This window comes from Mycteria americana, chromosome 1 (assembly GCF_035582795.1).
Source record: "Mycteria americana isolate JAX WOST 10 ecotype Jacksonville Zoo and Gardens chromosome 1, USCA_MyAme_1.0, whole genome shotgun sequence".
NCBI lineage: Eukaryota > Metazoa > Chordata > Aves > Ciconiiformes > Ciconiidae > Mycteria > Mycteria americana.
In genome coordinates this window covers 124,954,072-124,976,733 of record NC_134365.1, presented here as the reverse complement: position 1 = coordinate 124,976,733, position 22,662 = coordinate 124,954,072, and the positions used below count along the sequence as shown (strand labels likewise).

The 22,662-nt window shown below is 43.4% G+C and overlaps 1 protein-coding gene across 10 annotated transcripts in view; it reads right to left on the bottom strand.

Moving 5' to 3' along the window:
- AGPAT3 (1-acylglycerol-3-phosphate O-acyltransferase 3) overlaps nucleotides 1-22,662 on the bottom strand; it is a 107,549-nt gene that overhangs the window by 7,165 nt on the left and 77,722 nt on the right. For 8 of the 10 annotated variants that reach the window (XM_075519721.1, XM_075519740.1, XM_075519684.1 and 5 more), the window contains 7 exons: nucleotides 20,559-20,785; nucleotides 9,484-9,653; nucleotides 9,120-9,281; nucleotides 6,317-6,470; nucleotides 5,759-5,861; nucleotides 2,530-2,605; nucleotides 72-270 (listed from right to left, as the gene is read on the bottom strand). In XM_075519721.1, the coding sequence (XP_075375836.1) occupies nucleotides 72-270; nucleotides 2,530-2,605; nucleotides 5,759-5,861; nucleotides 6,317-6,470; nucleotides 9,120-9,281; nucleotides 9,484-9,653; nucleotides 20,559-20,736 (1,042 nt within the window). In that variant the 5' untranslated portion in view covers nucleotides 20,737-20,785. Of the gene's footprint in view, nucleotides 1-71; nucleotides 271-2,529; nucleotides 2,606-5,758; nucleotides 5,862-6,316; nucleotides 6,471-9,119; nucleotides 9,282-9,483; nucleotides 9,654-17,614; nucleotides 17,927-20,558; nucleotides 20,786-22,662 lie in introns of those variants that run through there. The other 2 variants (XM_075519757.1, XM_075519749.1) reach the window with 2 other exon arrangements.

Sequence of the window (22,662 nt, the reverse complement as noted above, 5' to 3'; positions counted from 1 at the left end):
CAGAACTTATTGGAGGTAATGGATCCTGTTACATGTCACTTTGGGCTTAGCATCTTCTCTGTTTTTATTACCTGCTCCAACAAGTCCCAGGAATGCAAGGATAAGGAGAGGTGATCCACTTGCAAAAACTCCAAAGCCAAATGTGAAGAGAGGAGAGAGGAGAACTGTGGCCCAAAAAAGAAAGTTTAGGAGAGTCCATGGTCTCCTAGGAGGTTTAAACTGCTGGCCAGGAAATACGCCTTCCTGATTATACATCTCTTGCAAAGCGTCCTGGGAGAAAGAGAAGATAGAAGAAAACATGTTCATAATGTTTGCACCAAGCACTCCAACACTAATCAACTCCAGGACAACATCAAGGACAGTATCTGTAGTAAATATGCATCAAGAGTACACAGCATCCATTTCCATCTGCTGTCATTTATTTGGGCATTTCTGCTGACTGCCGAGGCTACCATATTAGCCCTTTGAAGGCAATCTTGGCCACCATCAGAAACTGAAACCGTATCAGCCTCTCCATTACCAAATACTTTCATCTCTTCTCTTAATTGCTTAGGAATTTAGGGCAGCGTCAGGCCAGAGGCCAATTCAGACACTACCTGCCTCTTTGCTGGATGCTTTTCCTTCCCATTTTTACTTCCAAAAAGGTCAGCATGACTTAGCAAAGCACAGCAGAAAAATGCTGTATATACAGCCAGAAGAGGAAGGCAAAGCACAAGCTAACCAGCAGAGACAGCACTGTGCTAGCCATCACCCCAAGACTTCAACAGAGCAGTTGCATCCTGAGCTGAGCCTGCAGAGAGATGCAATCATGAAACACACCACTCCAAGGAGCAGCGTGCCCACAGCCTCCCCTCAGTTTGTAAGAATGTTCTGTAAGGTTTCCAAGCCATTACCAAGGATGGCTCAAGTTTGGCTGTTTCTTATTTTCCCCCACTTAAGCTGTTTTTCTTTTAGCTTCCCTTATGAAAGGCTGAGAAGCACAAGGCGTTCCTTGCCAGTAACACAGCCTTTTGAGGACATACCTTTTGTGCGGGAAGAGCACTTTAAGGGATTCCAGTTACAACATATTGCTACCACCATAAGATCAATATGTAAAATATCCACATATATAAGTAATACCTCCCCAGCAACACCTCACACCAAAGCTGAACGGGGTCCAGCCAACACCAGCAAGGAACACCAAGCCCTCTATCTGCAAGCAAAGCAGAGCATTCTGCCCAAGGAATGGTGCCAAGTGGAGTGAATGCACTGTGCTACATCTGCTTAGCTCTGCATTTATCATTTAACAAAGTAGGAGCCAAGCAGAGAAAGACCACCCCTGTAACGTACACCTTCACGTCTGCTCCTCCAGCCAGGCAATGTCAGAAGGAATTCTTGCATCTAAGAGCCTTTTCACAAGGAAATTACATGATAGCATGTCCCTGATAACAGGAGGTGGGATTCAAGGATCCCAATTTTTATTTTTTCTTTTTTAAACTCTCTAATCCCGTATTACACTAACTGACCCACAAGCTAGTTTGATACACCTGCTAATGGGAGGTGGGGGAAGATGATGATAGCTACTGCTCTTTGCAAGATAACTTCTCTGCCCTTAACTGAATTAGAGCTTAGCTATTCAAACAAATTAGCTTAAAATGAACAAAATGAAACTCAGAAGGAGACTTCCAGACCCTTACAAACAAGCTGCTGCCTACCTACAGGCTAAAGTGTAAGCTTGGAAATGCTGCAGCACAGGTCATCATAGCAGAAGAAAGCCCAAGACAGTTAAAGTTTCTGTGCTCCTCTGTTTTCCCACAAAGATAAGCAACACAAAAATCAAGACACACATTTCAAGTTCAGCAATCCATCAATTAGGGCTGGGCAACATTAATTACAGTTCTCTCCTCCTCCCCACAGAACTGTTAAATCTGTGGTCAAGAAATTAACCATCTAAGGTAAAAAAAAAAAAAAAAAAAAAGACATGAGGAAAAGCTTTGAGCTGTTTGAAGTCATGCTGGCCATGTACTACATCAGTCTCTGGCAGCAGATCCCAGGGACTGTCTGTACCATGTCACACACCACTGCAGAGGTATTACCAGGAGGCAGAAGGAAAGTGACAGTGGAAGAAACATGAAAGCAAAGGACAATTGCAGCTAAGAGCCAGGACCGGCTGTCCCTGACATACAGTTATCACTCTTCTTGAGTGCCTAAAAACACCCCAGGGAAAATGGAGCTTTTAGAAATGTATGACAGAGACCCAAGAGCTGAAGAATATAAAGAGATGGTGGATTGCTATTAGCCTTCTACAACTCAGGCATATCTCTGAATCCCACTGTGCTTCCTGGCAATTTGAGACCTACTCACTAGCCAGCCCTCTGCAGCCAAGGGTCTCTTCTGTACTGCTCCTTCCAGCAGTGGATGGCTGCCAAATTAGACATAATATTTCCATCTCTTCTCTCCATCCAGTGGAATAGTGTGCATTACTCAGTGCCTTAATACACTACCCCTGTGAAAGTCCCAAAAGAGAGAAAAGAAAGCAAAGCTGTTTACCTTTTCCTGGTAAAGCTTATGAAGCCAGTTTGCAGCTTCCTTTTCATCTTGAGGGATATCTTCCAGAGGAAATCTCCTAGTTTAGTAGAGAGATTAAAAAATGGAAAAAGAAAAAAAAGAAAAAAAGAAGAATTAAGAGAAAATCCAGGTATTTGACTTTAAACCTCTACTAGGGAAGATCTTCCATTTAATGAAGGGCATAAGCTACAGATAATACTGTCACTGATGGCAGAGGTCTTAAACACAGAGAATAACTGGGACTTCAATAAAACCCAGTTCTGCACCTAAAACTCAGATTCCTAAGATAAAATAAACTGTCCAAGCTCCTATCAATTTCAGAGCACATTAGTTAAACAAGCATTTCCCATTCAAACACTGTTCTTCCTTCACCGGAACCGCCACTGGTTGATTCCCAGTGAGCTCAGACTGAGGCACCCAGACCTGGGAAAAGACAAGCAAGTGGCAAACCCCAGGATAACTGTTTGTTACATTTTGTTAGTGAAAACCCCATTTTGAAAGGAATGGGAGGGGTGGTTAAAAATTGACTTCGTACCAACTCTAAAGAAAACATCATCTTCTACAGCGTCTGCACTTCTCTCTCCCTGTCTCTCCAGCCCTACAGACTGAGGCATGCAGTTCTGGGTGCATACAAAAATTATGCCCAGCTCCAGGTACTAACCTGTCCTCACTGAGAACAGGCACCTTTTAAGAGCCTCCTTCTAGTGGTGAAGAGCCAACCATTTTCCTGCATTCTTTTATTTTCCAAGATAGACCACTAACACGCTCACACAAATCTCCTTTCTCGGTGGCACACATCTCAGTCCTGGACCAATTCAGAAAGAAGTTGCTCGGTTTGTTGAGGGCAGACACACACCTTAACCTCAGCTCGAACATATTTTGGCAAGACTTGGACTGTATCAGGGCCTTCCTAAGTAAGAACAGAAGCGTGACCTCTGCGAGGGCTCTAGACACACTGATCCCAGATATAACTTACTTGCTGCTGCTCAACCGGGGAACATATTTCCACAGTTTGAACTAAAGCCTTCGAGTCTGCAGCAGCAGAGGGAAGATATTCTAATACATTTCTAATAACTTCTGCATCCCATAACACCAGATTTTACAGATTTACTTTCATTAGCTCTAACAGGAGGAGCTGCTCAATTAATATAAACAATGCTCAATAAAAGCTCAGTAAAAAGTACTTTCCTGAGAGCTTTTCGGTAAAGTTGTTGCTGTATTGCTATCACCACTAGAGGGTACTCACAGCAATAACATTTGGTAATTTAGCTGATTATTTTCTCTGGAGCCAGTCAGGAGAAAGACTGGATCCTCTGCAGAGCGCTAAGCTTCTTACCTCTGCACAGGTAACTGCATACGCATATACCAAGAACAAAAGCTTACGTGTTTCCTTCCTCTGAGCTAAGCTAAGTCTGCTGGCACATTAAGGACACATTCAATTTTCAGCAAAAAGACTGTAAAAATAGTTTCCTTATTCTCATAGCTTCCTCTCCAAAACAGAGAAAAAGCTTCAAGTGTAGAAAAGCATCTTGAGAATGCTGATTCAGTCCACAAACATATTTTAAATCAAAAAGAAAGTAATAACTATGTTCAGATAGTTAATAGGGTACAATTAGTAAGTTTACCTGGCAACATTATCCTCAACAGAATTTTATGAACCCAAACCTCTTCTAACAACTATTGAAAACTACATTTCTCTTCTTTCCTCCCACTACCTCACCAATAAATAAAACCAACTTGCATGTCCATTAGCAAGCCATAGGATATTTAACTGAATGCAGCCACTCTTCAATGTATAATTATACAGATGTACATCCATGCACGTGTACCCCAGATCTAGCTAGACATGCTACATGCATCTGCTGTCAGTATGGAATTACAGGTGGCAGCTGCCTGACCAGCTGTTTTGCTAGCTGGTAAATTGTCTGCTCACTTTCCTCATCAGGAATATGTCTGGCAAATGTAAATAGGCAAAATGAAACCCCTTGCAAATGAGTGACCCCATCTCTCTCCCCATCATCTCTGCAGCCTTCTTTCCAACTGAAAGACTAAAATATTGTGAAAGTTGCAGCATCTGAGAACACAACTGGAACACATGCCCTTCCCTTCTCCATTAGGGCTGCAGCACTCTGCCTCCCCTGGGATAGCATTTCTTCACAAAAATGCTGCTGCTATACCTCGACACAATGGATAATCAGTGTGATTCCCTACAAAGTCTTTCACCCTTGGAGGCTCTGGCAAGACACACCTATCCTGTAGAAGGACAATGTATAGAGCCAGTGCCACAGATCTGCAATGCACAGACCCATGGCCAGAGTGGAAAGGTGTGGGAGGAAGTAGCAAGGCTTCCCCCCTGCCCTTTCTTTTAAAAACCAAACATCAACCTCATCACCAGAATGTAGCAGTATTTTCCAAAGTGTGAGTGAAGTCTCCAGACAAGCAGAAGTGAATTGTCAAAAGAACTGTGGAAAGAACAACCAGGTCGTTTGTCAGGTACAAACATAAAAGGGAAAAGAAATTCAACAGGAAAGAGTTGGTAGTTTTTATGATCACAAGGAAGCCTTTAAAGCAGAAGGCAACAAGGAGAAAGCAAGAAATAGAAAGCGTGTGTGTGTGTGCACGTGTGTACATGCTGCATGGAGTTAGGTGGTTTTCTTTCAGGCAAAAGAGTAATGAGGGATGTGAGGAATGTAGCACCTCATTCATGCTATGTCTGAATTTCAGCATTATTTAACTTCTAATCTGCTAATCAAACCATGTGAGAAAAGGAGAGAAACTGGCACAATAAGGAGCTTTACACCATTTACTACAAGAGACTACTCATGTTGGACAGGCTGTTTATACTATGCATATGCTCACAGGGGACTGGGAAAGGGGCAGAACAGTTGGTTTTCTGTTCCCAGCAGAGAAAATGCGGACTAGTGCCCTCACTGCACAAAACTTGGGGAAACCCCGTAACGACAATGTGGTCGTACCCAGGCTTAAAAAGTCTGCCTAGTGCTCTCTGACTTGTTGGGTGATATCATGGGATCTCACACATTAAAGTGAACTAAAGCAAGGTGGAAACGGGGAGGTCTTTATAGCCTGCAGAGAAGCCTGAAGGACAAGGAAAAGAGGACTACAGCAAAGGACATTACCCTGTAAAATCTGAATACACTTCAACATGCCAAAGCATGCATCTTAGGGCTCACCTCCATCATTATATGCTCACCTGACACACATATCTGCTTCATATTTCTTTCCATAAAGAATTCCTAATAAAGACGGGTTCTTGTTTCCTCTGAAATTTAGTGTTACATCATACACTGCTGAAACTGTTACAAAAAAGAAAATACGGCTGTTATATCAGCAATTCTAGCAACCACGTTGCCGGCATCCTTGCATTAGACAGCAACAGGGCCTTGTGCAAGCCTTCCATCAATGATGTCAGGTAGCAGAGTCCTTCACTACTTTGTGTTTACATGTTGTATTTATCTGTATCAGCCACCTGACATTCCCATCTACGTAGCATGTGTGTTATCAAAACACAAGACAACTTGATGAACTAAGCAACAATGACATACATGAAAGGTTTATTATTTGTTAAGACTGGTACCTGAGAGTTATGTTTCACAAATTAACGTCTGACATTCTGAGTGCTTATTACTGCAAACTGACTAATTGTAACGGACATAATGAACAACAGAGTATATACTACACTGTGCTACACAGAGTATACTAAACACCACATCACAATTAATGCAAAGAACAAGAAGCAACTTGCCAGTACCTGTTCCCCTGAGACACTGGACAGCAGTGGTGAAACCTTTGGTTCTCGGCAACAGGTGGTATTTCAGTTTAGGCAACCCCTTGGATTCAGCTACCTCCATACTGATACGATGCTTGGTCTCTGTAAAACGAGTTCCTTCACAGTACAGGAGGAACTAGTACAAGACAAAAGGCAAAAATAAGGACATCTTGAGATCAAAAGAAACCAAGCAGAACACTGAAAATTTGTGTAAGATAAACATACATCCATGCATGTGCACACACTTCAATTGTCTCATTTGATCATCAAGTATTAGGCATAAGCACCACCTCACAACTCCTTTACAATTATATTTAATTTAATAACACTGGTACAAAATTTAAGGCGACAAAAAAATCTAAATGGTTATACGTGAAACATTTACTTAAAAAAAAAAAAATCCCTGAAGGCTTTGGCTGGCTGGTGATGGACTAATCTACAGATCAGAAAAAGCAATCCAAGTATCAGTACATGACCACTTTAGGAAGAAACATATTAATCACTAGCTACTTCATTTAAAATTTGTACTGTACAACCAGAATTACTCATCTGAAGACAAACTTGTTTGTCTGAAAGCTTTTCTGACTTTTTTTTTGTATTTATATCAGTTGTGCTCATAAAAAACAGTGCCTTTCCCTAAAACCTGTACCTTGTTCATCTTGTAAGGCACCAATCTGACTGTGGTATCCTAAGTAGCTATTAAAGACTTAAATCCTCCCATGCTGACTTCAAGCAGCACAAAACATCGATCTGTCCTTCTCCAGCCTCTAGATTGCCTCTGCTCTAGTTGACAGAGAGATGGACCAGAAGCAATGCAAAGCCAAGAGCAGACAAACAAAGCCCTTCTGAGAGCCCTAGGGTGAATTTCTGTTTATCCCTGGCCTTTTTGAAAGGTGGACATCATTTCCATTGCACCAGCAATAGAAAACATTGCTGCATTTGAATGCACAAACCTCTGTATCCCTGGCAAGCAATGGAGGGGGAGAAGGGCAGGTTGCTACTACTCTTTCACAGCAGTATCATGCAACACTAATTCAAAAGAAAGACTTGTCAAATGCATCACTATACATCTGCTATTTGTCAGTACTGTGGTTGCTTGACTTTTTCTCTGTAGTGTATCCACATACTGTGCACCACAAAAGGTAAGTTAAATGAATGTTAAAACCGCAAAGCCATAGCCACGAGAGTTAGACCTGCCAGAGTGCAGTGAGAGAATGGGAGCTGGTCCTGCAAAATCTTCATTTGGCCCTTGAGGGCACGTTCATTATGAAAATTTGACCAACCATCACCACCAAGTGGTGAGGACAGCACAAGGTGCAGGGTATAACACCGCAATCTCAACCCCAGTCTGCAATGCAAGCTCTTTCCTCTATTCCAAATTCTCACCCTCTTCTACTCAACGGCGCAGTGATCCTTCTGGACCAAGTATGCGAGCGAGGTACAGACTGCGCTGCAGTGCACGTGTGAGAAAGACCTCATGAAGGAAGGTTGCGCAGACAGCCCTAATTGTGGCATTTAGAATGCACAAAAAATTAGGAAATTGATTTACTCAAGTCAATTTTAATCATGATTTAAATTACCAGCAGGAAGTCTTGATTTAAATAATCAATGCTAACTACGTTTTGCATTTATATTTTCTAGTTGTTTTCCCTAGAGACTAGTCCTTGGTTCTCAATTGTAGAATCATTAAAATGTATAGATTTCCAACTAAAGTACGGTCTTGAGATTTTTTAATTGGCAGGGTTTTTTTCTTTTTCCAACACTAATCAGGAGGATATATTAAATGTAGTTCATATCCATATATTCAAGCAATTAAGTAGTTTAAAATACATTCTCCAGATTCTTATTTTTTATATCTTTGTAATGATAGAAAATCACAAATGACACATTCATAATGTATTAGTTAAAGCTTACTATTTCACTATTCATTTTAACAAGCTGTACTGGATAATATTGAAAAATCACTTAAAATGCACAAAAAACCTCTTAAAATGTTTTATGAGCCAAATAACTGTATATTACATGTGCTGCTATAAAACCAAACCAGTAAATTTATCAAAACATTTGCATTCAAAGCTAAAAGAAGGTTAATAGGTTTATTATACCACTGTGTTGCTGCAGTAAAATCTAACGACATTGCACATAATGAAACATGGATGTTTCACCCTTGACTTCAAATAATGTAAAAATAAAAAGGAAAAGCGTAACTGCAAAACCAGATGTAAGCTTGCCATACGTTCTCATAGAGACTTTTTGGGAAACCTGTCATTTCACAGATCAATGAACATACTATCAAGAACTTCCTATCAAAATCCATGGTCTGTGCATTCCCCCCCCCCCCCAATTCACTCACTTCTCCAGAAAAAACTTTTTTCTTTAGGTGTCTTTTTAGCCTACCTCAGAAAACGTAGCTTAAGGTTATATAGATTTAGTAGTCAAATATGGGCTGGTTTTTTTTTTTTTTAAAGGTAAAAATAAGTTCAGACAAAATTAACAAGTATTACACAAGCCTAATTTATAAATCACCATCAAGCTTCTAATCATCTATGCAAGCTTCTGAACTGTTTCCCAAATGACTTCCTTTACCAACGGGTAAACAGAGCAACGCTTTACCAGCATATCCCAAAAGACCTCCTGAAACAGAGCACAGGTTTTCCTTGACAACACTTGAAGAAAGTAGTGAGCAGACCTTCTCCTGATACATCAAGGCTACAGTACCACATGAGTATCCCCGTCACTGTTTCACTTCTAGCAGTTGATACCAGAGGAGGAACCGGACACTTACCCACATATATTCAGGATAATCAGCCAAACGTTTTAATCCTTCAATAACCGTATCTCTGTCTTCTTCCCATTTCCTTTTGCAGAAAACAATCTCAAGGAAGTACCACGTCCAGCCAATTAGGGGCACATATAGTAGCTCTCTCTTAGCAAGAACTTTGGAACTCTTGGAGAGAAACAAAAATAACAACCCAAAAATGTCATTTGCTGATTTGTACAATGAGATCAAACAAAGACATTAAAGTTAAGATGATGAAGAGTTGATGGAGTTATATCTGGAAACTCAAATGCAAGGAAACTGTATGTGCATGCGTTTTAAATAGATCTATAGTCCTCCAGATGAAGGGAAAGCTCATGGCCCCACGTACCCCTAGCACTCCAAAGCGCTCTGTCATAGTCCAGCCGCACAAGAAGTCAATTTCAAAGTTGTGATTCAAGATGATGATGACGTGTTCTTTCCCAAAGGTGTTCACCGTGGCCTCGTCTGAGAACAAGGTGCACTCTGTGCCTGACCACCATTCCAGCAGCATTACCAACTCTGATAAACACGATGAAGAGGGAAAGAGGAGTTAGGGGTGCCGCTTACAGAAAGTATTTAGCATTTCATCTCCAGCCCCATTAATGCCTAGTCTCTTCTGACTCCCAACAACACTGTCACCTTTTCAACCCAACCCAGTAGAGATGAAATGAGAGCTTAGATGGGTATAGACCAAATAACATCACCATCCTTAAGCAGTGTTTAGGGCACTAGGTATATGCATTACGGATAGTTTAACAAGTTTTTAACAGTGACAAGTTTTGGCATTATATTAAGAATGTGAAATTTCATGATAAGTGGAAAAAAACCCAAAACTTTGTGCCTCAAAACAGACAGTTGAGCTGTTGATTGCTCCACTAAATGAGTATAGCTTCTCCCAGGTGTAATACAAATTATGCATAGATGCAGCCTAATGCTTTTACTCAACATGAAACAAGCTTTATAGAGGTAAACAGACCAATAAAGGGCTTTTAAAGGGATACAGTGCCATAGATCTTCTGCAATAGATTTTAATATTAGAACATAGGACTCTAATCGTTCTGTATTATGGTCATCAACACAGAGTCAGAAGCACCAGAGAATGGAGCTAATTTATCAAACTAGCCGGGTAAAGCCAGGAATGGTAAATTGTGTCTTTCTTTTACTGCAAAAGAAAAAATGAGTCCTTTCTCCCATCTTCTCCAGCTTTTCAATAGCCCAGCATCTCTCTTACTCCACCCTGAACATTTCCTTCGTTACCCACTCTTCTTATTTTCCACCTCTCCTTTTTTCATCTTAAAAAAATCCTTCCCCTTAAATTCAGCACGCACTGAATGTCGTTGCTATGGTTAGCCTACTTCTCTCATTTCAGTACAACCAGGCAGATGGAAGGCATTGCTTGTATCATGGGACAACTGTAAAAAGTATGAGAATAGTTCATTCTCCCAGTAGGAAGATTTGCTTCCATGCAAACTGTCGTCATTGGTATTTTCTCATTTCAGTGAGATATGGATGCAATCAAAATTCGGTTGCACAAATACGGCAGTTAAAAAGTCCAACTCTTCCCACATTACTACGACAAACTTCCAGGGTCAAAACTGGAAGGTGTCCCCTCGGTTCTCTACATCAGGTTCTGCCACGCAGTATTTCAGCTTTCCATCGACAGGCCCTGGTTTTGCAAAATGGAGCAGCACCTTCCTGCACAAGGGCTTCTGGTCAGTGGGATCACAACAGGGTAATTTATCCATGCTGCTAAGAGTGGGTCCACAGTCCATCCTCCCACCCCACCAGTGGTATGGGGGAGAGAATTGGAAAAAAGAGAAAAAAAAAACAACCCCGTGGGTTGAGATAAAGACAGTTTAATAGGACAGAAAAGGAAGAGAAAATAATAATGATGATAAAAGAATATACAAAACAAGTGATGCACAACGCAGTTCCTCACCACCCGCTGACCAATACCCAGCCAGTTCCCGAGCAGTGATTGCTGTCCCCCAGCCAACTCCCCCCAGTTTCTATACTGAGCATGACGGCATATGGTATGGAATAGCCCTTTGGCCAGCTTGAGCCAGCTGTCCTGGCTGTGCCCCCTCCCAGCTTCTCACTGGCAGGGCATGGGAAGCTGAAAAGTCCTTGACCAGTGTAAGCACTACTTAGCAACAACTAAAACATCAGTGTGTTATCAACATTTTTCTCATACTAAATCCAAAACACAGCACCATACCAGCTACTAGGAAGAAAATTAACTCTATCCCAGCTGGAACCAGGACAGTATCCACCCCTTATTCTATACCATCCACATCATGCCCAGGTTCTACCCTTTCTAATACATCCCAATTAATCACCACCACTTTTCCTGCCATTTGATATATACACACAGATATCATTCCCTTGGTCTATGGGCCATCCCTATAAAATGTCCATTGAGTTCATTTAGTCCATGACTTTGGGCTCCATCTGTCATAACAGTCCTTCAGGGCAGGAGACGTGGTGTGTGGTGTTGGATTGTTGCATGCTGAAGCCAGTTCTGGTTCCACCACCGCTGCACTTTGCTCGGTTTCATCAAAGTTCATTCTTCATTCACTGGGTGATTCTCACTGAAATACTGTTGATATGGCATATAGCAACCATAGAAGTGATGACATACAGTATTATATAGCAATTAACATCATACCATTTAGTTCATTAGCTATTCTCACCCAAAATCAAATCCCCTTGAGGTACACAGTGGAATTCCCCATCCTCCCACATCACCCACCAAGTGCACCTGAGTCCTTGAGCAAAAGCAATCCCACAAATGGGTTTTCCTTTGCCCGAGGCAGGAATAACCCAGACTGTCTTCCCATCATATTTTTTATGTGCACTACAGGGACTTTATCCCCTTCTACAGTACCTAAAAGTTTTGATTGGGCAGGGCCAGCTCGATTGGCAGATCCCCTAGTGTTGACTAACCAGGTGGTCTTTGCTAAATGTGTATCCCAATGTTTGAATGTCCCAGCACCCATTGCTCTCAGTGTAGTCTTTAACAGTCCATTGTATCGCTCGATTTTCCCAGAGGCTGGTGCCTGATAGGGGATGTGATGTACCCACCCAGTGCCATGCTCTTTGGCCCAGGTGTCTATGAGGTTGTTTCGGAAATGAGTCCTGTTGTCTGACTCAATTCTTTCTGGGGTGCCATGTCACCACAGGACTTGCTTTTCAAGGCCCAGCATAGTCTTCCAGGCAGGGCACAGGGGGCACAGGATATGTTTCCAGCCATTCGGTGGCTGCTTCCACCATTGTAAGCACCTGGTGCTTATCTCGGTGGGTTTGTGGGATATCATCAATCTGCCAGGCCTCCCCATATTTATATTTCAGCCATTGTCCTCCATACCAGAGAGGCTTTAACCGCTTGGCTTGCTTGATTGCAGTGCATGTTTCACATTCATGGATAACCTGTGCAATAGTGTCCATGGTCAAGTCCACCCCTCGATCATGAGCCCATCTAAATGTTGCATCTCTTCCTTGATGGCCTGAGGTGTCATGGGCTATAAACAATTCACCCTTATGCTGCCAGTCCAGATCCACCTGAGCTACTTCAATCTTAGCAGCCTGACCCACCTGCTGGTTGTTTTGATGTTCTTCAGTGGCCCAACTGATGGGTACGTGAGCATCTACGAGATGTACTTTTACAGCCAGGTTTTCTACCCAGGCGGCAATATCTTGCCCCAGTGAAGCAGCCCAGATGGGTTTACCTCTGCACTGCCAGTTGCTCTGCTTCCATTGCTGCAAACACCCCCACAAGGCATTTGCCACCACCCTCCATGAGTCAGTACAGAGATAGAGCACCGGCCACTTTTCTCTTTCAGCAATATCCAAAGGCAGCTGAATGGCTTTCACTTCTGCAAAGTGTGACAGATTCACTTGACCTCTTAACCAAACTAGCAGCAGTTTGGTACAGGCTCCAAAGGAGGTAAAGGCCTGAGCTGTGACCAGGCCAAGAACTCCTCTGGTCCCAATCTGTTCTCTGAGAACCCACAAAGAAGCTGAGTGGCACAGTGAACATCGATGCCTATGAGCTTGGAACACCGATCATGCGATTGACACATGAATAGCGGGTGGCTTTTCCAAGACTCATTTATCAAGGAACAAAGAAAGTTATGGGTACAAGGAGCCTCATGCATATCTTTCCTATCACATGTAATTTGACTACGAGCCAACCATCTATAAATATGACAGCCAAAGTGAGCCTTCTTTGAGCTCACCCTGCTAAGCAGTGTGGCTGCATGATGGTGATCTCCCCTTGAGCTGGGACACCTCTCGAGGTTGCTCCTCGAGGAAGAGACCTTTTACCAACAGCAGATCTTTGGTAAGCGACCGATATCACACATAACCTTGTAGTAGGGTAACTTTGATTTTGTCTTAGTAACTTTCATTGCATGCTGAATTGATAGATCTTGCATATATAATACCTTAGACATAAACTGTTGTCCAAGTCTGAGACTAAGATTGGACCCAGCCACACCTAAGCTCCATCAGGAGTTTAGAAAGCAAGGGGGTCTATTCTGAACCTCGTGACTCAACGGGAGGGTCCTTCATACCCTTCTGTATCCTCGGTCTCTCTGTGAATCACTTTAACTCGAGTGTGACCCAATTTTCCTGTGTATGTTTCTTCCATGCAGTAATTAATAGACTGAATCTTGCCATCGAACTTTGTTAAGTCACACTTTTATAAATCACATTAAAACCACTTTTGCCAATACCTTTGACGGTGAATTTTTGTAAGTGATCTAAACCACTCATTCGCAACACGAACTGACTCAATTCACCATCTCCTTCAGCAGTTTCTACAACTTGTTGTATAGGACTCCATACAGCAGCCTTCCACCTCTGATGCTTTCCCACAATACGACAGGACCCATCAGTGAACAGGGCATATTGCTTCTCATTTGCTGGTAGTTTATTGTACAGTGGGGCATCCTCAGCATGCGTCACCTCTCCTCTGGTGATATCCTGAGATCTTTGCCTTCTGGCCAGTCCATAATTACTTCCAAGATCCCTGAGTGACTGGGGTTTCCTGTTCAAGCCCGTTGTGTGATCAGTGAGACCCACTTACTCCACATAGCATCAGCTGCATGATGTGTAGAGGGGACCCTCCCTTGGAACATCCAGCCCTGCCCTGGCAGTCGGGGTGCCAGGAGGAGCTGTGCTTCAGTACCAACCACTTCTGAAGCAGCTCAAACCCCTTCATACACTGCCAATATCTCTTTCTCAGTTGGAGTATAGCGGGCCTTGGATCCTCTGTATCCCTGACTCCAAAACCCTAAGGGTTGACCTCGAGTGTCCCCTGGTGCTTCCTGCCAGCGGCTCCAGGTAGGGCCATTCTCCCCGGCTGCGCTGTAGAGCACATTTTTTACATCTTGCCCTGCCCGGACTGGCCCAAGGGCTATGGGCATGAACTATCTCCCGTTTAATTTGTTCAAAGGCTTGTCATTGCTCAGGGCCCCATTTGAAATCATTCTTCTTCTGGGTCACTTGATAGAGAGGGCTTACAACCAGACTGTAGTTTGGAATATGCATTCTCCAAAAACCCACAGCGCCTAAGAAAGCTTGTGTTTCCTTTTTGCTAGTTGGTGGGGACATAGCTGTTATTTTGCTGATCACATCCATTGGGATCTGACAACGTCCATCTTGCCATTTTATTCCTAAAAACTGGATATCCTGTGCAGGTCCCTTGACCTTACTTTGGTTTATGGCAAAACCAGCTTTCAGGAGGATTTGGGCTATTTTCTTCCCTTTCTCAAAAACCTCTTCTGCTGTGTTGCCCCACACGATGATGTCATCAACGTATTGCAGGTGTTCCAGGGCCTCACCCTGTTCCAGTGCTTTCTGGATCAGTCCATGGCAAATGTAGGGCTGTGTTTCCACCCCTGGAGCAGTCGACGCCCAAGTGTACTGGACGCCCCTCCAAGTGAAAGCAAACTGTGGCCTGCACTCCGCTGCCAAAGGGATTGAGTAAAACGCATTAGCGGTATCAGTTGTGGCATACCCTTGGCTGCCTTTGTCTCCAGTTTTGAAGTTCTAGCATGTCCGGCACAGCAGCACTCAGCGGCAGCGTGACTTCATTCAGGCCACGATAGTCTACTGTTAGTCTCCGCTCTCCATTAGACTTTCGCACTGGCCATATGGGAATGTTAAAGGGTGAGCGAGTCTTGCCGATCACTCCTTGGCTCTCCAGTCAATGAATCAGCTTATGGATGGGAATCAGGGAGTCTCGGTTGGTGCGATATTGCCGCCAGTGCACTGTTGTGGTGGTGATCAGCACCTGTTGTTCTTTGACCCTCAGCAACCCCACAACAGAAGGGTCCTCTGAGACCAGGCAAGGTGCACAGCTGTTTAATTTCCTCCATCTCCAAGGCAGCTATACCAAAAGCCCACCAGTACCCTTTTGGGTCCTTGAAATACCCTCTCCTGAGGTAGTCTATGCCAAGGATGCACGGAGCTGCTGGGCCAGTCACAGTGGGGTGCTTTTGCCACTCATTCCCAGTCAGGCTCACTTCAGCCTCCAATACAGTTCGCTGTTGGGATCCCCCTGTCACTCCAGAAATACAGATGGTTTCTGCCCCTGTATAGCTTGATGGCGTTAGGGTACACTGTGCACCGGTGTCCACTAAAGCCTTATACACTCCCATGGGTCTGATGTGCCAGGCCATCAAATCCACACAGTCCAGTAAACCCAGCTGACCCTTTCCTCCACCTGGCTGGAGGCAGGGGCCCTCTAGTCCTGGTCATAGTATTCGTTACTCACTTCCCGTAGATATGAATCAGGAGTCCCTTCATTAAAATCAGGAGCAAGATCATCCCTTCTACTCTGTCTGGGGAACTGCCCACTGGAAACTGGAGCAGCAATTTTCCTGGAAGAACCCCCTTGTGTGATTGTTTTTCCTTGTAACTCACATACCCTTCCCTCCCCCTGAGGAAGAGGAGGAACCCTCCCGCTGAGGTCTTCCTCAGGGGGAAGCAGGGAATTCTTCCTCTTCCTCCTCCTGTTCTTGTGATGTAGAGTAGATGCTTTAGAGTAGTCTGCCTCCTTGCTGGCGGGGCAGTATGCTTCTTCCTCCTGCTCCCTCTTCGGAGAAGCTTCTTCATCCCTTACTAAACAAGCTGACTTTCACTTCCAAGATTTCTTCTTGTGTATGGGGGCGGCTGATACCGGCACGGGTTGGTTCTCTGGTTCAACTGCAGTGCCTGTCGCTGGGCTTGGAGTAGCCGCAGTGCCTGTTGCCAGGGTTGGAGTAGATGCAGTATTCTTAAATAGTTGTTTAACCCTAAGCAAGACCTGACACACATTCAGGAGACATAGCAGTAGGAACATGCTGGTTTGAACATCCCAAGCATATTAAAAATTCTCAAGAGCTATTGTAATTAGCCTGGAGGAGAAGGGGAAGATGGAGGAAGGTGTCTCCTCCATAGGCTGGCTCTCCGAGGACAAAAAGTAAAATTATTGTGTGTAAAAAAAAATGTGTAATTATTAATAATTTCTGATAGATGGCTTCCAAAGTACAGAGGTGATGGCAATGCTGAGTACAAATACTAGACTGATCTCACGACCAGTAATTTTATCATACCATAAGCCAGGGTTACACAGTACAGTAAAGTGATAACCTTAATCCACCTCCCAGAGGTGATAAACAGCACATAAATACTGATAAACAGTATAGACGGCAAGTAAGCTGTTACATAACACAACTCCAAGGCACAACAACATTGAGAGCAAATAAATCAACATTGTGACCAGCGACTACTAAACTAATATAATGAATGCTTGTAACAGATTTGTTTTAGCATGCTCTGGTCAGATCTGTGGTTATCTCAACCCTTCGAGCCCTGTGTTCAGCCCCAAAAAGGACGGTTGTGGTTTAACCCCAGTCAGCAACGAAGCATCACACAGCTGCTCACTCACCCTCCCACCCCACACCCCTGGTGGGATGGGGGAGAGAATCGGGGAAAAAAAAGTAAAACCCATAGGCTGAGATAAAGACAGTTTAATAGGACAGAAAAGGAAGAGAAAATAATTCATAATAATAATAATATACAAAACAAGTGATGCACAACACAGTTCCTCACCACCCGCTGACCAATGCCCAGCCAGTCCCTGAGCAGCGATCGCTGCCCCCCAGCCAACTTCCCCCCAGTTTCTATAATGAGCAGGACATCATATGGTATGGAATAGCCCTTTGGCCAGCTTGGGCCAGCTGTCCTGGCTGTGCCCCCTCCCAGCTTCTTGCTGGCAGGGCACGGGAAACTGAAAAGTCCTTGACTAGTGTAAGCACTACTTAGCAACAACTAAAACAGTGTGTTATCAACATTATTCTCATCCTAAATCCAAAACACCAGCTACTAGGAAGAAAATTAACTCTATCCCAGCTGAAACCAGGACAATCAACTAGAGGTTTCTATCATTGCTTTCCAGCTTTGTCTCCTTTGCAAATGATGTGATCACTTACCTTTCTTGTTCTGGTTACCCTGGCTTAATAAAAGGGGAAAGAGGACAGCAAGAGTGTTCTCAGTTGAGAGCTATGCTCTTCCAAGCAGGTGGCCAGGAGAATGGAGTAGTGGTACCAAAGACAGTGTGGTACTCTGAGCAATTTTCCCTTTCCATTGCTGCCTATGTACTAAGGAGGAACATCTCCACTACCTGCTACAGTTGCTGCATTTTCTTATAAAAAATAAAATAAAATGGGTGTGTTTCTTCTTCAAAATCAGAAAAAGTCTTCAGAGGCAGGTATGGATGATTTTCTGCAAAGCATTTCTTGTACCATTCACTCTAAAACAGCAGAGGAAGCTTTGCTGAGAGATTTGCCAGAGTTCATACTGAGAGACGAGGGTTGATGAGCCGGAGAATTAATATGAGGAAACAGACTGTCCTTTACAAGTGTACTGATAAATGATGTAATTATAAACCGGGAGTGGGTTCATTTCCTTTTTTTTGGTGTGTGGGTTACAGCTATTTTGCATGGCACTGATCCTGCCAATGCTACAGCAAGCCCATCCTTCTGAACGAAGGCATAACAACACTTGTGCTGCTTGGGATACTTCCTGTAGAGGACACGCAACACCTTGCTACAACCACCCCCCTCCTGAGGCTGGGGTGCCCACACACCAAAGCAGGCAGGTTTACAGCCTCACAAGCCACCCAGAAACAAAGCAAACCAGAGGCACGGCACACCTCGGTTTAAACTACTAACATTTGAGAGATTATTTTTGCAACTGGACTAAACCAAACGCACTGCGCTCTCCAAAGGCATGAGTCATCTGAAAGGAGCTGATGTAGGAGAGCTTGAAGTACAGACTACCCGTCATGAATCACATGCACTGCAATGGGTTTATGTTGAGGCCAGAGCCTGACAGACTTCTTTTCCCCACCAAACATCTGCCATAAACACTGGATAGAGTCTACCTCCTTCCCCTTCTGAAGCTGTGCTTTATGTATTTGAGAAGAGATACAGTAAGAACACAACCTGTTTTTCAGTAGGCTATAGTGCATAGCCAGATACATGATCACTTGTGTATCTACCCCTGCACACGGGTCCTCTGCCAGACAGGCAGAGCAGCTTCTGTTATAGACAGCTCTTGCATGAACACCTTCAGCCTAAAACTAAAGAGCTTGGAGTAAGAGAGCAAAACATAGCATCTGGAACAGAACACCAACCCACAGGTTCATTGCCAAAAGGCTTCCACATAATGAAATATATTTCATTATGAATGGCAACATTTGAACTGCTGCATTTACACAGCTTGCTTAATTCATTATAAATCACAACTGAAGTGCATATTCTGTCAGCTCTTCCATTACAGGCCATCAGCACTCTGCAATCCCATATAACATTTACATTCATTTTCATAGTTTAATTTCTCAATCATTTAATTTATAGTAGGCTATACACAAGGGGTTATCCTAGGTACAACCCAATTACCTACTGAGCTTCTCCAAACCTTTTTGAACAATAGTGTAGGTTATTTCCAGTGTATACAAGATATAAGATAACAGCATTTAAAATGTGTTTTTTCCATGCACAATGATAACTTCTAGAAATCAAGGGTCTGAACCTACAAGCCTTACAGGCACAAGCAGCTCATATCCTCAGAAAAGCCAGACTATGAGCACAACAATAGTTTTCAGGATGAGATCAGACTCTAGATAATGTGCTTTTAATTAAGAAATTCTTACAACCAAATAGAAAAAAATCCCATATACCCCCAACTCCCCTCCAACCAAGCTAATTTTGAAGTTTCTACCTCTAAGTTCTTCCATTACAATACCTTTTCTCCTGACAGTTTGCCTGCCACTCTCTATTTAATTTCCTTTCTCCTGTGCTTCTCAGACAACATTGTCAATAGGTAGGACAAAAAGCACAGGAAGGACAAGGACAACAAGCTTAAAAAGAAACTGAACTAGATACTTTGGAGAGCTTTTGTTGGTAGTACTTCACATCGATGATTTAAGAAATGTGGGTGCCTGTCAGTGGACCACTCAACTGTAATTTAAGTACTCATTTAGGTGACTCATCTACCCAAAGTGGGAGTTGGATGCTGAGCTGAGCACTAAGGTAAGTGGCCGTGCATACTGGGAGGAGATGGAGAATGGAAACAAATTAGATGATTCACTGCTGAAACAGGAGGTGACATTTGGACTAAGGAGCCTTCTAAACATTCATTTCAGAAATCTAATCCCCTGGTTAAGCTGTACGAGGAGAAAAAAAACCCCATCCACAGGGAGGAAGTTTTGCAAAGGTCTGAAAGAGGAGAGCAAAGCAGCTGCACTCACTGTAGAGCTGTCCCATAGGCAGAAGAAGAAGAGAGCGACAAATGCTCACAAGAGGAGACATTGGCGTCACAGATGGACACTGTAGGGTGTAAGAGGACTCTGAAGTTGCCACACAGTTCAGCTATAGAGGTATCTACACTAGATACTTTAAGACAGACATCTCTCTCTGCAGACCACACAGTCAACTTGGGCTCCTAAGTAAGTGGTCAATATCGCACGTATGCTCAATACCCGAAGCAGACTCTGTGAACTCCCCCTTCCTCATCACTTAGCACAGGCTCCGATGCAGGATGAAGATGGTATTGAGACAGAATCAGCAACTTCCTACCAGTCAAGATAGGGTTGGGGAGGAGCTTTACTTCCCACTTCTTTTAAATAAGAGTGACAATATATATCAGTCACTTGACTTTTGTATGTTTTCCCAGTATTACAGAAAATATGGCTGCTTTGAACTGCTCTGAAAGAGTCTACTTCTAACTTAGCACTTCTCTCTCTCTCTCATGTGTCTGTGTGTGTATACATATACATATGTATATATATTTTTTCTTTAATTAACAAAAAGAGAAATAAAACCCACACCCCTCCCCACCCCTAGCCCTCACATCCCCTTCAAGCATACTCACGGCTCCAAAGTGAATAGGCAAGGCGACAGTTTACTCGGCGATAAAACTGCTTGTTTATGGGCCAGAGGACTAGCGTGCATAGTTGAATGAAGTTAATGATCAGTCCACTCACAACAAAGACAAATCCAATGAGGAGGTGAACTATGAACTGGGTCTTCAGAAAGGCAATGAAGCCCATGATAACCACTCAGAAGCGCGTGCAAGGGCCGTCACTCAGAATAATTGTCCTGAAAGAGAAAGAAAAGAATCAAATGAAGACTGGATTTACAAGCCCCAAAGAAGGGCAAAGTGGGAGCCCTGAAACAGTCCATGCTACTTCAGCAACAGGAACCCAACCCAATAAACACTCTGCTCTCCAAGCCTGCCTCATTCAGGTCTTCACACAATAAACTGTTGATGGTGCAAATCGCTTCCAAAAATAGAAAAGAATCATTATTTGCAATTTGCAGCCCACCAAGAAGATTATTGTTTGCTGAAGATGAATCTCACATCTCTCTTCAAACAAAGATCATATAATTGGACTTCATGCTGGGGGGAACACAGACCCCTGCACTCACAGTGAAGCAGTCAAGCCGTGATCAGCAAACAAGCTGCACCATGACTGCTGTACCTTCAGGGGTTGCTGTCCCTGAACTGCAATGGGAGCCTCAGCCCCCCACACCCAATAAATGGCATACTGAGCCTCTGGAGCTACGTAAACAAACCGATGCCTTCCTGGCCTGCCTTCAAAGCCACCACTCTGTACACACTTCTCCCGAGCAAGCTCTGAGCAAGGGCTGCCGGGGGCTACAGAGACTTTGTTATGTGTTTGCTTTGACTAGAAGAGTACAGCAGTACATCTGGGGAGCGGGCTCTTCATCCTGCAACAAATTTTGGGATGAAAAGAGCAGGGCTGGTCACACAGAGCACCAGTGTGGCAAACACTAAGGCACAGAAATGGAAATGAGGTATTCCCACATCCAAAACCCATGCTGGAACAAGTTTAATAACTTCTTACTTTGTCAAGCCGCAGTTCCATGATCAAATATGGAACTGTGTGGGGGGAAAAAAGTAAAATAATAGAAAAACCTTAGGCTTTGTAGCAGTACAAACTTGACCTGGAAAGTGCTTTGGTGCAGAATCTTGATTCCACTGAATTATCCAGAGCGCTTAACTCTGAGCACGTGCCACATTTATACCAGGTGCAGAAAGACAGGTGATGTCTGAACCAGTAGAAAGTCAGAGTAGCTTAAACAGACAAGTCTAATCCAATAAGAATCCTGCCAGTACAAATTTAACCCAGTAAAAAGTATTTACCAAGCCACCAGACTGAGTTTATTCCAAACCCTGCGTTACCTGGCACTGTCCTTTATGACCCATTGGGTACTAGAAGCCCCACAACTAGGCCAACCAGCCTGTCAAACCACAGCCTCAACGTCTCACCCCAAAAATAAAAGCATGACCCTGATTTTCTGCCACAGCCAAAGCTTGCTGACAGTATTTATGCTCAGCTTCTACAAGTGTTGCAAATGACCAGACCAACCAGTAGATGGTAACAAATACTTTTGACAAGTCAAGCATCCAAAGGTGATGCAGAAGTTCCCGATGCCCAAAAATAAAGTACCTGCCAGCTGTGAGGAACCAAACCATTTTCACTTGCCACCTGCTTACAGTATGGTACTATTTATAAAACTCAACAGCAATTTTACTTGTGAAAGCTTGTTTTCTACCATCTCATCTACAAATCAGGTACTGCCTTTCAAAGCACAGAGTGTCTAGCTTTTGCACAATTAAAATCTATTTGCATCATTAGTAACCTATCCACTTCAGAAGCACATTACAGAGGAAAAAAAAAAAGTCTGTTTCAATAGAGCCACTATTGTGCCTACCACAGAAAGCAAAGCAAAGCAAGTTGAATAAACTGATATTGAAGCTTATGATGAATAAACTAAATTCTCCCCATGTTTCCCTGTAAGAATGGAAGAAACTTTTCTTGCACTAATGAATTACTTTAAGAACAGCTGTTGGGAAGCAGAGACTTGTGTTTAAAAAGAAACAAGTGAAGCCCTCCTTCCTCTCCCCTCCCCAAGGGTTGCAGGGTACAGTTGTCTCATACAGCCAAAAC